Source organism: Protomyctophum parallelum (assembly GCF_964188405.1).
Source record: "Protomyctophum parallelum genome assembly, chromosome: 2".
Lineage (NCBI taxonomy): Eukaryota > Metazoa > Chordata > Actinopteri > Myctophiformes > Myctophidae > Protomyctophum > Protomyctophum parallelum.
The window spans coordinates 49,519,084-49,534,694 of NC_139699.1; the positions used below are offsets into that span (position 1 = coordinate 49,519,084).

General features: G+C 40.7%; 1 protein-coding gene across 1 annotated transcript in view; it reads right to left on the reverse strand.

The window, feature by feature from the left end:
• Positions 1 to 1,550: 1,550 nt before the first annotated feature.
• spon1a (spondin 1a) overlaps positions 1,551 to 15,611 on the reverse strand; it is a 123,556-nt gene continuing 109,495 nt past the window's right edge. Inside the window, exons 10-16 of the mRNA XM_083792359.1 lie at positions 11,687 to 11,762; positions 10,817 to 11,002; positions 7,691 to 7,861; positions 6,131 to 6,298; positions 5,528 to 5,692; positions 4,204 to 4,494; positions 1,551 to 3,598 (exon numbers count right to left, since the gene is read on the reverse strand). Coding sequence (XP_083648485.1) covers positions 3,435 to 3,598; positions 4,204 to 4,494; positions 5,528 to 5,692; positions 6,131 to 6,298; positions 7,691 to 7,861; positions 10,817 to 11,002; positions 11,687 to 11,762 — 1,221 coding nt within the window. The 3' untranslated portion in view covers positions 1,551 to 3,434. The remainder of the gene's footprint in view (positions 3,599 to 4,203; positions 4,495 to 5,527; positions 5,693 to 6,130; positions 6,299 to 7,690; positions 7,862 to 10,816; positions 11,003 to 11,686; positions 11,763 to 15,611) is intronic.

Sequence of the window (15,611 nt, forward strand, 5' to 3'; positions counted from 1 at the left end):
CGTGGTTTTCTGGACCCACTGAAAAATCTGCCATTCATTCTTCCCATAGAGATTCACAAAACATATTTATATAAATTATTTTAAGCCTAGAATCCAGCCATCCAGAATCCTGGTGAGTCATGACCATAAAACGTTAGGTTACTTACAAGGTAAATGTCATCAGTGACCATACCCGAGGCGGGGTTGGCGAAAGGGCCTTTCTGTGTGGAGTTTGCATGTTCTCCCCGTGTCCCCTAGGGTAGGTACCCTCACAAAAAACATGCAGTAATCCTGGTCTCTAATCTAGCTCCCCCTGGCCAGCCTGATGGAGGGGAAAGGAACTGGTTGGAATAACGTGTTCCTTGCAACATCCGGCCGGGGAAACTCCCCCCTGTCAGGTGCAAATAAGCAGCTTTGGACTCCTCATGCATAGAAGGAAGCATGAAGTCAGTCCGCTGCCCTCCCCAGGTTGACAGAGGAAGTGTAGCGCCCAGGATTACATTACATAATTGACACTGGGTGAAAAAATGGGTTGCAAAATCATGAGATAAAATTTAGAGTAATTAAAATTACTCCGGTCACTCTACCTCTGAGCCACTGCCGCCACATAAATGTAGTATAGGGCTACGGTAGGCCTATATCATATAATTTAATATTCAATTATGTTTTTCCACCCAATCAAAGGTTTTATGGTCATGATTCACCAGGATCCTGGTTGGCTGGATTCTAGGCTTAGAATAATTGATATAAATAATTATTTGATCAAATCTCTATGGGAAAAATGAGTTTTCAGTGGGTCCAGAAAACCACGCCCACTGCTATGCTCTATTGCAGTGGTTCCCAAACTTTTCCATGTCAAGGACCCCCAAATTGCACTAATTACCCCGCAAACCCCCATTTGAAAAACATATGCCAGGGACCCCCATAAGAGAAGAATGTTACGGCTCTAGCAGTGATAGGCTACTCAACCCGTTTAATTTCAAGGACCCCCAGTTTGACATGCATTAGTCTACGGACCCCCATTTAATGGCATTTCTATCTCTGGGACCCCACATTTATATTGTAAAATCAATGTTAATTTACAGAATCTGTACACTCAGAGTTACAGGCTCATAATGGTCCATTTGGTTCCAAACTATCATTTAGCTGGGGACCCCCTGGAACTCCCTCAAGGACCCCTGGGGGTCCCCGGACCCCACTTTGGGAACCACTGCTCTATTGTGTGTATGTTGTTGAATCCCACTAGGCCAGTTAAGATCCCATATTCACACAATTTATACAGACCATATCAGGTGTATGTGAACAGACAATGATATTGAATTTGGCCTCTCTTGGAAATATTATTTTAGAAACTAGCTGATATCGCCATCTAGCGGCAGAAAAGATGAAATGCATTAATATATATATTTTTTTACATAACCCTTCCCAGAAAAAGACAAATCCATGTGACAAGATGTCACATTTACTTTTATTGTAAAGGTGATATTATTCCAAAATATTAATATGTTAGAGGAACAGAGAAAAAGGAGAAGGACAGGGGAACATCTAGAAACCATATACAAACAAAAAAATAAAAATAACAGTCTTCTAAAAATGCTCCAAATCATATAGATTTCAGTGGTGGTGCATCTACAATGTACAGTAGTATAGTTGGGGCATTTTGTGTCCTATAAACAGTTATTTGAAGGCTTATAAAATACTGGAATGGCTGCAGGTGGCCTGTGCTTTTTTAACTTCTGGAATATAATGCACTACTGAAAGATACCACAACAAGATATAACATTTATATATCTCATTAAATCAATTGAAATTTCATAATCATCATCAATATTCAAGATATATTATTATACCACAACAAGTTTACAGTAATCTTGCAAAATAATCTTATATGTAACAGAGCTAGAAGTTTGAGAGCACAAGAATCAGTCTGGTGGAAAAATCCAGAGCTCTCAGTTTTTGTAGAAGCTTCGGATTTTGAATTCTCTGCATGACTGCTTTGTGAAACATTTCGTCTTAATGCCTCAGAAAGACCTTCAAGTACAGTATATATTCCCTTCTGATGGCCATTCATCTGAATGCACAGGATGAGAGGGATTTAAGGTGCTCCGATCCATCGTCCACCGATCGGCCGATATTCACTCAAAATGACGCGACCGGTGATTGGCAATTTACTCTATCTGGAGAAACCGATCTTTAATACCACTTACTTAACACTTATGATGCTAAAAACGTGTATACATGTCCTCTCAATTAAAACCGCGGGGTGCCTCGGATGTGTATACACGTCTTTTAATTATTTTTAATGATATACTGTAAAATGGGATCGCTTTAATCCGACAGCGGCTGTGGCTAGGCAACGCCTTGTTCGGAGCTCCTGGACATGTTTTGCGCATGCGCACAGCCATTCACTTTCTCGTTGACGGGCGTTGACGTTTTGATCAGAACGCCGATGTTCTGATCTGAGGTTTTGTGTGGAAATGGAAGGCGGGGCTTTTCAAAGTAGGCAACAAAGTCTTATGCACACCTATATGCTCTGAGGCGGGTGCGTAGGCAGGGCTCAATGCTTCAGTCAAAGACCTTCTTCAGGCATCTTCAGGATGCCTGAAGAAGGTCTTTGACCGAAACGTTGCCTATAAATACAGTTCGTATTGCAAGTGCAGGCCCATCTGCTTGGCACTCTAGCGCCTTTATTCTGAAGAACAGTTTTGACGTGGGTTTTGACTGTTTTGTTAATTTGGGAAATATTCAACATTTTCCCTTACGCACAAGTTTGGTATCGTGAGAAAAAACAATCGGTGATCGAAATAACCTGATCGGAGCACCTCTAGATTTAGCTATAGCAACCAAGAGTTCTCTTACATAGACACTATCTAGTCTCTGAATTCAACCAATACTGATTTAAGTGTGTGCCAGTTCAGCCCTAAACAGAGTGCATCATGGGATCATTGTGTGACATCACGTGTCACACCCTCTCTTGGTCCCAGCAGTGTCGTCCCATAAAAGGACCACTTCACCACTTTTCAACCTACCTTCATATAATTGGTCCTCATTAATGTTCATGATAAAACGCCACAATTATTTTCTACTCGGTCTGTGTCTCATAGGAGGGATGTGTGGCAGCTCGGAAACCCGTCTATCAGTGACATCATTAGGCAGATTTATTTTAAACATTTGTTTTTTAATATTTATATTTTTATTGTGAGAACGCATTGTAACTTTTCAGGAATAGAAAGCCATCCATCGATGATGTCACTGGAAGATGGGTTTCTGACCTGCTCACAGCCCTCCTATGAGACACAGACCTCAGTAGAAGTACGAGGAAATTGTGGCATATCATCATGAACATTAGTGAGGACCAATTATGTGAAGATATGTTGAAAAGTGGTGAAGTGGTCCTTTAATAAATGACCCCTCTTCCACCCCACCCAGCCCCTTGTTGCCCTTCGTCTAGCCTCCTAGCAGGGGTGCACATTACAAGCCCTGATCTCCTTCCTGTCTTTGCAGCTGGGCAGTTGGGCGCCCTTAAACCTCCGCTTTGCAGTCATCAGACGCTCCTGTATCCCCCCGCCGCACAGCTTGGTGCAGTCCGTCCAACTCGACCATGGCCTCATCTTGCAACCTGCGGGGAAAAAAAGCAAAGCGTGTGGATTGGTTGACCGATTCACCGCAAGGAAATAAGAAACACACACACATGCAGCGGTGGAATGTAACCAAGCACAAGTACTGTACTTGAGTGCAATTTTGATTTATTTGTACTTCCAATTGCCATTACGTATACTTCTATTCCACTACATCTCAGAGGCAAATATTGTACTTTCACTCCACCACAATTTGTTGACAACTTTAATTACTAGTTACTTTTTAGATTTGGATTATTATTACAAAACAATGAAAACATACATTAACCACTTCAGCCCTATATACATTTTGGCCAATCTACAAGCTCACAATGTGTCACGATGCGATGCATTTTGAGCTTGTAGATCTGCTATTTTCAAACTATTTGTATACATTTGAAAATTTGAAATTTTACTTTTGGTACTTTAAGTACCGGTATACATTTTTGCATGCAAATACTGTTGTACATTTACTCACAGGCTTTTACTCGTAACGGAGTATTTCTATATTGCTACAGTTTATGCTATAGTTTTATGCTATAGTGAAACATTTGAGTAGTGTATTTCCACCACTGGTGAACGTTGCAGAGAAAGAAAATCAACCAACCCGGATGCTCGACGGTGGCGGTGATCTCCTCCCGGCCCTGCTTGCTCCTCCTCTTCTCGCGTTGCTCCTTGCGCCGTTTCTTCTCGTCGCTGTTGGCCTGGGCGCCGCCGCCACCTCGGTTGTTGTTGCACTTCCTGACCTTGCACTTCTTCCGCTGGACGGTCTCGGGACAGGCGTCTCCGCCGAACTGGGGCTCCAGCTTCACCATGCGCGTCCGAATCACGTGGCCCTTCCCGCAGGACTTGTTGCACTCGGACCACTCAGTCCACTCCGAGACCATGCAGTCCGTGGCTGTAGGAGAGAATGATGATAATAATAATCTATATTGTATTTTATTTTTTAAGATTTTTGATTTTTGTTTTTATTGATAGATACAAGTGAAGAATGACAGGAAAGAGGGAGAGAGAGACGGGTAGAGACATGCAACAAAGGTCGTCATGAACGGGACTCGAACGCCCTGGAAGGAAAGCAGGCAGGCAGGGAGGATTAGTGAGAGAGCAAAAGAAAACAAGATGAAACGAGGAGATTTAAGTGGTGATAAGGACAATATTTTGAGACTTTCCATCTGGCTGAGCTAATAATGTCATGCATACACGATAATCCTCCAGGGAAACATGCAGGATGAATGTTATCTCAAAGTGATTATGCAAAGCTGCCGACGTGTGAACATAATAAAATTCATAACAAGAGCAACCTTTTTCATAAACTTTAACCGAAACACAAGGTTTGAATGCTACTTACAACACACTAACAATCTCTAAGAACAAAGGCCACCATCTGTGGTTTTCACGCTGTGATGTTACTTTATAACCACCCCTTGTATAAGAGTCTTGTTTTATGTTAATCTGTCTTCCTGCTCTTTTACTGTGTGTGACAGGAATATTAACTCCTCGTGCTCATGTGTGGATTGCGTAAATGTGTTCATCTGTGCAGAGAGAGAGAGAGAGAGAGAGGTGATCTTGGTGTTAATATGAGTGTAGACTCAGGTTAATCAGGTGCTGTCTACTTTTGACACTCTCTTTTATCTATCGTGTAAGCTGCTTGTGTTATCTTTAGAGGCACATACTTGCCATTATAGACATAAATTCTATGTAGTTGCTATAACAACTGCCGCTAAAAAGCCTGCGCCCACTGCTTTGGAAAACCAATCCTGATGCAACATGCGATTCCGATCATTTCAAAATAATGCGATCGGCCCCGATTTCCTCAGGGATTGCTTAACCATATAAAATAATAACCACACATTACACATTACAAATGTGTCATTATGCATGTTATAATGAAGGGTGTGTGCGTGTGTGCGTGTCGACTGCACGGTACTTACGGCACTCTGGCAGCATGCACTTCTCCACCTGCTCCAGGTCCTCGGTGCATTCACCCAGCTCCACGGGGGACTTGAGCATGCGCTGGCGTGTCCGTAAGCCCTTCCCGCATGTAACGCTGCAGTCGCTCCAGTCTGACCACGGGCTCAGCATGCAGGGGATCGTGTCTGTATGTGAGAGAATTAATTCAGTACAGGTTCTGTCCGGCAGCACACATACAGTACCTTCATATAAATGTATTACACAAATTAAAATGAACAGATCAAAAATGTATGTAAAATTCACTATAAGCATGACCGACTACTTTTGTGGGAGTCATTATTACTGTGTATCGATTTGGCACACTTCACTAATTCTGAAGAGCTCATGGGAATAACACATTATATTTGGGGGTGGCAGTGGCTCAGGGGTAGAGAAATTTTAAATTAAACTGGTTGAGAATCACTGCTAGAACCGTAATACGAATCTTCTCTTATGGGGGTCCCTGCATGGCATATCTTTTCAAATGGGGGCTAATACATGTCGATGTAGGGGTCCTTGACCTGAGAAGGTTTGAGAACCATTGCTGTATAGCCCCATGTAGTTGCAATGCTGCTTATACTCACGGCACTCTGGCATCATGCACTTCTCCACCTCCAACACCTCGGCTGCGCAGATGGAGCCGTCGGCGGGTGGCATCTTGACCATGCGTTCCCTCCTCTTCATGCCCAGGCCACACGTGGCGCTGCAGGTGTCCCACTCGCCCCACTCTGTGACCAGGCAGCTGCTGGGCGCTGTGTGGCAACAAGAACACACAGGAGCTACTGTTAGCTATAGGCCTGTCACAATCATTACATCATAGGGGTGTGCCAATATTCTGTTTCTGACCGAGGCTAAGTCATTGAATTTGTTCAACATGTTCGTTTTCCGTTGTTCAGTTTGACCCACCAGTTTTGGAGATACAGTATGGCTTATCAGAGTAATGTCTTGCAGAAAAGAGCGGGCTTGAAAGGTTGAAAGATTTATTTAATATTCACATGTCGATTTCAGCTCTGACATATATTTCAGACATGGCCTAGTATGTGAAGAGTCTGCCTGTGCTATTAACTCATTTTGGATTAACATAAATTAATTCTGTTTTTCTCCTCTGGTGAAAAGCTTGAAGCTACACGATGGCAATTGCAATATATTGAATATCGCAATATATCGGATATCGTCATCATTATCGAGGGCCACAGATTTCGTATTGTGAGGTACCCATATCGTCCCACCCCTATTACATAATCACCTGATCACAATTAGATCATCGGAATTATGTTTGCTTAAACGTCATAATTGTTTATACATTAAAAATAATGGTTTTGTGGTAATAGCAATATCTATAAGCTCACAAAGTGGCGCATTGGGAGCTTGTAGATGGGGTATCTGCTGCTGGGACTATACTGTAGGACGAATAATAATGGTGTCAAACACAATGGAGTCAACGCTCTGCATAATGTTACAGTATAGTCAGCTGATATAGCCGCCGTAGTCTGAAAACCCACCCTTTCAGACTCCACCATGGCCCGTAGCACTTGCCCTAGCCCCTTAGATGGCACTTTATGTAGACTTAGATAGCATTTTAAACAGACGTATAGCATGTTACGTAGACAGCACTAGAATTGCAATTTATGTAGTCATAGCACTTTATAGTACACATGTATTGATATATAATATAATATAGTATAGTATGTATAGTTTACATATACATATAGTTTCATGATATAGATACTCCACTGTTACGTTCTTAGCTTACACATGTTTCATTATAACTACTTTTTATATATGTGATGTATGCCATGCTTTTTGTTATTACTTAATGTATACTAAATGCCTAAATTGTAAATTGTAAGGAGAATTACTTACTAATTGGTATTGCTCACCTCATGACCCTATTGTTTTTTTTTCAGTTGACTAAAAGATGTCTAGATGTCTGGTTGAGATTTTGCTGTGCATGTGTAAAATCTAGACAAAGTTTTGTGAGGGGAGCTCAGTGCATTCTTCATGACAAGACACTTGTCAGTGACAATTGAGTATTCTTTTTCTTTTGTCATTATTTGACTAAAATAGATGTCTGGTTGAGATTTGTTGCTGTGTGCATGTGTCAGTCTTAGACTAGACAAGGTTTTGTCAGAGGGAGAACTCACTGCATTCCTCATTGACGACACACTTGTCGCTGTCCTCTGTGGGCAGTGTGCAGACTGAGCCGTCCTCTGGGAACTGCTTGACGTAGCGCTCTCGTGAGCGCGTGCCCAGTCCACACGACGCGCTGCACGGAGACCAGCTGATCCACTCTGACATCATGCAGGTGGACGCATCTGTGGAGAGAAGAATGTGCTCAGATATTTTTACTTAAGTAAAAGTATGAATACTGCAAATTAGATGTACTCTGTGACAAGCAAAAGTCCCATATTCCAAATTTACTCGAGTAAAAGTACAAAAGTATCGGCATCAAAATGTACTTAAAGGACAACTTTGGTTTTTTTTCAACCAAGGTTCATGTTTTAGGTTGTTATTGGAGAAAGTAAAAGATGAGTGTTTCATTAGGTTCTTATTGGAGAAAGTAAAAGATGATTGTTTCAGACAGGGGGGCGGGGGCATTCGAACAAGTGGCTAAATATCAATTTTCTACAATGTTTTATGCCGATCTTTTTATTATTAGTCCTACTAAAACCCAGGAAATTACATCTGGCCACAAGTTGTTTTCCTGTTGTCTGAACGAACAACTGACTACTAGGGGGCTGCCATATACTGTGTGTCATAGGCTCAATATGTCACATGCAATGGATCCCATGAGCTTTTGTGAACTGGTATGTAAATATCAAAGGTTGTTTCTTATCTGTTGCGCAACCTTTAATATCTGCAGCCACCCTAGGAGCAGAGTTATTAGGGGGCCAGTGTTATTAGAGGTATGGACTATGGATGGATACGTTCATGACAACAATCACTACATGGTTACATTTCTCATGGGACCAATAAAGGTCTGTCTGTCTGAGGATGTTACCTCTGTGTCAGGGACGTGCACACATAGACATCAAAGGGGGCTTCAGCCCCTGCCCCTTTACCTGTTTGAAAAACAACTGGCCTTTTCAAACCAGGAATTGCAGCTTACTACAGTTTACTATGGTGAAATAAATGCAAATACCACTCCTTTCCATGCCATGCTGGAAGGCAGCATGCAGGAGAATTGCCTTTTCTCCTGAACTTGAACACAGTATTTTGCGTTGAACAAATTTGTTTAGAAAATCTCCATGTCGTATGCGAAAATAGCAGATCTACAAGCTCTCAAGCTTGTAGATCTGCTATTTTCGCTATTTTGGTCCAAAAGTTCCCTCTTTAGGGGACTTCAGCCCCTGCCTCTCTGACACTCTCTGCACGTCCCTGCTCTGTGTCCTCCTGCATGGTGGATTGATTCCTAACTGATCTGATCTGACCTTCACCTGCTCTTCATACTGGAAATTGATATTTGTAATACGATGTGTCAAAAGGTTATAATAGTCAGTGTTGGGAAATATTACTTAGGAGAGTAATATGTTACTTATTACTCCTTAGAAAAAGTAATAATATTACATTACTTATTACTTGGAATCAAGACTAATATATTACATACTATATAATATTACATTACTTTTGCGCCCCCCACCACCCGCAAAAAAGGGATGTACAACACAATATGTTTAGTCAGCATATGTTAGAACTGAATCAAATTGTTTTGAATAATAATATTAAGAGTCACCAATCAGCCAAAAAAGGCTATAATAATGCAGCAAACTCTCTAGGCCTTTTAAATTAAATGTTTTCAAGCCATCAAAACAAAAACAAAAAAAGTAATATGTGCTATTTTTTAGTAAATAGTGTTTTGGCAGAGTAATACCTTACTTTACTCGTTACTGGGAAAAGTAATAATATTACAATAATATATTATTAGTAACTAGTTAGTAAAAATTTTCGAATTCAGTTTGTTTTAGTTTGTTTTTGGAGTGGGTTCGCTAGTTTTGATATATTGCTTTAAACGCTTCGTTTTAGTTTAGTTTTTATAAGTTTTAGTGTTAGTTTTTTCTGCCCTTTTCAATCCTGTACCTTACGAATAAGTCAGGTGCAGGATTTTCAAATAAGCGTAGTCGAGTAAAAGTACAAAATCTGGATCCGAGATGTAGTGGAGTAGTGGAGTAGTATTGGAAATAGGAAATAATCAAGTAAATTACAAATACCTCCAAATTGTACTTTAAGTACAGTAAATATACTTAGTTACCTTACACGACTGGTATTTATTAGCTTGTCTCATAAACACCATCGGCCTGGCTGGCTGTTGCCACTTTATTGGCTGAGGGTGATCGTCGACGGCCCCTACGCCAATAAAGGTCTGCCTCAAACCAGCCCTGACCTTTAAAGTATCAACACATTTATCGGCGCAATAACCTTCAAACGCGACGAGAGCGATGATGAAAAACACTCATCGTGCTCGTGAGGGAGAGCCCAGCGGATGCTGCAAGGCAGACCGGCTCTGCTTTCATTTCAGACAGCCAGGATTCATTTAGAATGTCTGTGAGACCTCATGAACCGGAACGCGGATATTACACTTAATATTTATACAGCATATATTGGATTTATCTTTTGACTGATGCCAACATCACAGTCTCACACACTATAGTCTCTCACTCTCTTTCCTGATGGGTGCTCACCCTCGGGCCCCTTTTCCACCGGTTGGGAACCGGTTCAGAACCAGTTTTTAGTCCATGAGCCACACCTCCAAAATTGGAACGTTAATTATGAATTGAGTGGGCAAAACCATACCTATATTAAACTGTTTACAGGATTTGTCATATGTATCACACATTTTGTAATTTTTTTAGTAGGCCTATACGTGAATATGTAAAAATGTAATTAATAGGCCTGGGCCATGGCTCAGCGGTCCAGGCACCTTGGCCGGTAGTCCGAGCCTGGCAGTGTGCTGCACGTTCGACTCCCGAACCCAACGGCCTTTACTGCATGTCTCTCCCCCATTTCCTGTCAGCCTACTGTCTGTCCCTCTATAAAAGATATAAAATAAAGGTCCCTGGAACAACATATTTTCAGATGGGGGTCGGCAGCCAATTACATATCATCTTGGGGGTCCTTGACATGAAAATGTTCGAGAACGACTGACACAGAAACATGCGTTCTTCAGAAAACTGTGAGGATTTAGAAGACATTTGTATAATCATCCTCAGGTCTAAATGGGTTAAAGTAAAACAATTGAGTACTTATTTTCCAAACCACTGGTGCTCACCCACCCTCGCTCTCGCTGCAGCCAGGCCCCATGCAGGGCTCAAAGTCCTGGGTGTGTGGGCAGGGCACGCTGAGGTCCAGCTGGGCCTTCAGCATCCTCTGCCTCATGCGCTTGCCCTTCTCGCACGTGGCCGAGCTGCAGGCGGACCATGGAGACCAGTTGGAGTAGATGCACGTCTCGGGGGTGTCATCTGCGGAGGAGGAGGAAGATAAAGGAGGCGTCGCTTTCGGTCGATTCATATCGGAATGCGCATTTTGCTGCGTGCCGTGCCGCGGCGGAAATAGCCGATCAACAAGCTGCACAATGCCTCACAGCGTGACGCGCTGTGAGCTTGTAGATCCGTCTATTCTTGGTGCGCGACAATGACACGCAACTAAGTATAAATCCCTAGCCCTATTGCCTCGACGACCTTACATGCGTTTGCAAAGGCTCAACTTATGTAAGAGAAAGAGGAGAGGACAATGGAGCAGCACGGATATTTTAAGCTAGTACAAGATATCGACTAACGTTTCGACCTATGTGGTCTTCATCAGAGTCAAGATGGCTCAACTTATGTAACTTGGATAGCAGTTTATGTAGACATATAACACTATAGTTATACGCATAGTTTCATTATATAGATACTCCACTGTTAGGTTCTTAGCTTACGTATGATTCTTGATGACTATTATTTTATGTATTTGATGTATTATTGTTTTTTGTTCTTGCTTACTGTAAATCGCTCTGGATTAAGAGCGTCTGCTAAATGCCTAAATTGCATAAATCAGGCTTGTACTGCTAACTGAGGCAGAGATACAAGGAAACGAACAGTGCCTGCGTGCGTGCGTGCCTGTGCAATAACTGCATGTGTGTGGTGGGGGTGGGTTTTCCAGACCTTCCTCTTTCTCTTCCTGGGCGATATCTGCAACGATGTCATCCACATTATCTGGCACGATGTTGCACTGTTCACCCTACACACACACACACACACACACACACACACACACACACACACACACACACACACACACACACACACACACACACACACACACACACACACACACACACACACACACACACACACACACACACACACACACACACGACTTCAGCAAACAGCACCACTCTGCAAGTGTGGTGATAAGCGCTCCTCTGCGTCTATCTGCTACTGATGGCTATCGGAGACAGAATGTGTGTACGAGCGACAGCAGGCAAATTATAGGAAGGTCAGCGTAGACAGCGTGCGTGAGTGCGCGCGCGTGTGTGTGCGCGTGTTGGGGACGGGGGATGGGGGGGGTGATTGTTCCAGACTATTTCATTATCCTTTTTCCCTAAAATCAACACTTGAGCTAAATAGTTCCATCATAGTGGCTGAAAATGTGTCCTGTATTTAAAATATAAATGTGGTATACCACACACAGGACATTAAAGTCTAGCCAGACAGACAAGATATCATTGTTTTCATATGCAGGGAGTCCACACATGATGAGCTGCAGAGAATCCTGTGCTGTGTAAACTGTAAACGATGCCCTGGAGTGCACCTACAACAACAAGAACAACCACAACAGGTACTTCACATTGCCAGCTACAAGCTTATACCAGCATCAGTATGCGTTTATCGCCATGGAGTGAATTGCGAGGTTTCTTTCGATCGATTGATTTATAAGGAGGAGGCCCCGGCGGTGGAGAAGATGAAGAGACTCATTACACTGTTAAGTCTCACGTCAGTCTGACAGAACACTGTAGTGTTTGTGTTCAGTAAATTCAACCATCCAACCCAAAGCAGACCCTGCAGAGGAAGAGCAGCTAAAGAGTAGTGCTCTATTGATCACCCGGGACGGCTGATCTGATCTAGGGGGGGGGGAGGGGGAGGGGGGGGGGGGGGTGGCATGGGGAATGAGCTGGAAGGAAAGCTTTCTCTTTGCCACCGATTTGGAAGCTTTTAATGGCATCTATATTTCACAGCACTGACTTGAAAGATCGAACGACACACCAGTTCCATTTCAAAGTGAATCTAATTTTCATGATTTATCACCGAATGCAACGAGGAGGGGGGGGGGGGGAAGATCGGATGGAGGATATACAGTACTGTAGTCAAGCAATCGAGACGTATCAAGTGAACAAACAAACAAAAGACAGTGGAGAGATGAACCCGCGTGTACTCAGATTCCCATTGAATCACAATTGCAGATGTAAAACAAAAGAGAAGCACTATAACAAGGCCGTAATTAGCTATTAACACCATTTAAACCATGCATATCTAATTGTCTATTGTGTGTGCTATTTATTATCGTATATAGTCCTGCTCCCCCAGTAGGTGTGTTTCTTTGTTTGGTTGATATCTTTTTTAATCTTAGGCCTACCCATGCAAATCATGGTTCTTTCTTGTGCTCTGCATATCTCAAAATGTTGTTTTACAACTAAAAGTAAAGTCTTATATTTTGGTCATGTCATGTCTTTTACTTGTTTATAAAGCTCTCAATGGTCTCGCACCTTCCTACCTACATGACTGCCTGCCTAAAGCGGCAAGTGGACTGTAGGCCATATGTTGTAGTTGTAGATTTTCCTATGCAAGGCAATGGGGAAAATGTATGCACTAATACATGCAAGTACAATCATAAGTACACCATTGATGTGTGATGAATAGAAATAAAGTTATCAGTGTTTCGGTGCTCAGCTCGGAGTTTGGCTTTTTGGGCTTCAAATCAAGTTGTAGTTTGTGCTTTATCTACCAGTAATCAGGATAAGAAATAGAATGAGATGTTTTTATCTATCTTTATCTACCAGTAATCAGGATAAGAAATAGAATGAGATGTTTTTATCTATCTTTATCTACCAGTAATCAGGATAAGAAATAGAATGAGATGTTTTTATCTATCTTTATCTACCAGTAATCAGGATAAGAAATAGAATGAGATGTTTTTATCTATCTTTATCTACCAGTAATCAGGATAAGAAATAGAATGAGATGTTTTTATCTATCTTTATCTACCAGTAATCAGGATGAGAAATAGAATGAGATGTTTTTATCTATCTTTATCTACCAGTAATCAGGATAAGAAATAGAATGAGATGTTTTTATCTATCTTTATCTACCAGTAATCAGGATAAGAAATAGAATGAGATGTTTTTATCTATCTTTATCTACCAGTAATCAGGATAAGAAATAGAATGAGATGTTTTTATCTATCTTTATCTACCGGTAATCAGGATAAGAAATAGAATGAGATGTTTTTATCTATCTTTATCTACCAGTAATCAGGATAAGAAATAGAATGAGATGTTTTTATCTATCTTTATCTACCAGTAATCAGGATAAGAAATAGAATGAGATGTTTTTATCTATCTTTATCTACCAGTAATCAGGATAAGAAATAGAATGAGATGTTTTTATCTATCTTTATCTACCAGTAATCAGGATAAGAAATAGAATGAGATGTTTTTATCTATCTTTATCTACCGGTAATCAGGATAAGAAATAGAATGAGATGTTTTTATCTATCTTTATCTACCAGTAATCAGGATAAGAAATAGAATGAGATGTTTTTATCTATCTTTATCTACTGGTAATCAGGATAAGAAATATAATGAGATGTTTTTATCTATCTTTATCTACCGGTAATCAGGATAAGAAATAGAATGAGATGTTTTTATCTATCTTTATCTACCAGTAATCAGGATAAGAAATAGAATTAGATGTTTTTATCTATCTTTATCTACCAGTAATCAGGATAAGAAATAGAATGAGATGTTTTTATCTATCTTTATCTACTGGTAATCAGGATAAGAAATAGAATGAGATGTTTTTATCTATCTTTATCTACCAGTAATCAGGATAAGAAATAGAATGAGATGTTTTTATCTATCTTTATCTACCAGTAATCAGGATAAGAAATAGAATGAGATGTTTTTATCTATCTTTATCTACCGGTAATCAGGATAAGAAATAGAATGAGATGTTTTTATCTATCTTTATCTACCAGTAATCAGGATAAGAAATAGAATGAGATGTTTTTATCTATCTTTATCTACTGGTAATCAGGATAAGAAATAGAATGAGATGTTTTTATCTATCTTTATCTACCAGTAATCAGGATAAGAAATAGAATGAGATGTTTTTATCTATCTTTATCTACCAGTAATCAGGATAAGAAATAGAATGAGATGTTTTTATCTATCTTTATCTACCGGTAATCAGGATAAGAAATAGAATGAGATGTTTTTTGTGATTTGTGAGTACTGAAGTGGTGTCGACAGGCAGCCAAACGTTAGTCATTGCATCTGTGTCTATATGTATTCTATCAGTGTATTTTACGGGATGTGTGTTCCCCTTCCGTCAAGTGGTGGATTAAATTATTGATATGTTATGATCCAACAGAGCCACCCCGACAGATAATCATTACATTATTGATATGTTCTGATCCAACAGAGCCACCCCGACAGATAATCATTAAATTATTGATATGTTCTGATGCAACAGAGCCACCCCGACAGATAATCATTCAATTATTGATATGTTCTGATGCAACAGAGCCACCCCGACAGATAATCATTAAATTATTGATATGTTCTGATGCAACAGAGCCACCCCGACAGATAATCATTCAATTATTGATATGTTCTGATCCAACAGAGCCACCCCGACAGATAATCATTCAATTATTGATATGTTCTGATCCAACAGAGCCACCCTGACAGATAATCATTCAATTATTGATATGTTCTGATGCAACAGAGCCACCCCGACAGATAATCATTAAATTATTGATATGTTCTGATCCAACAGATAATCATTAAATTATTGATATGTTCTGATG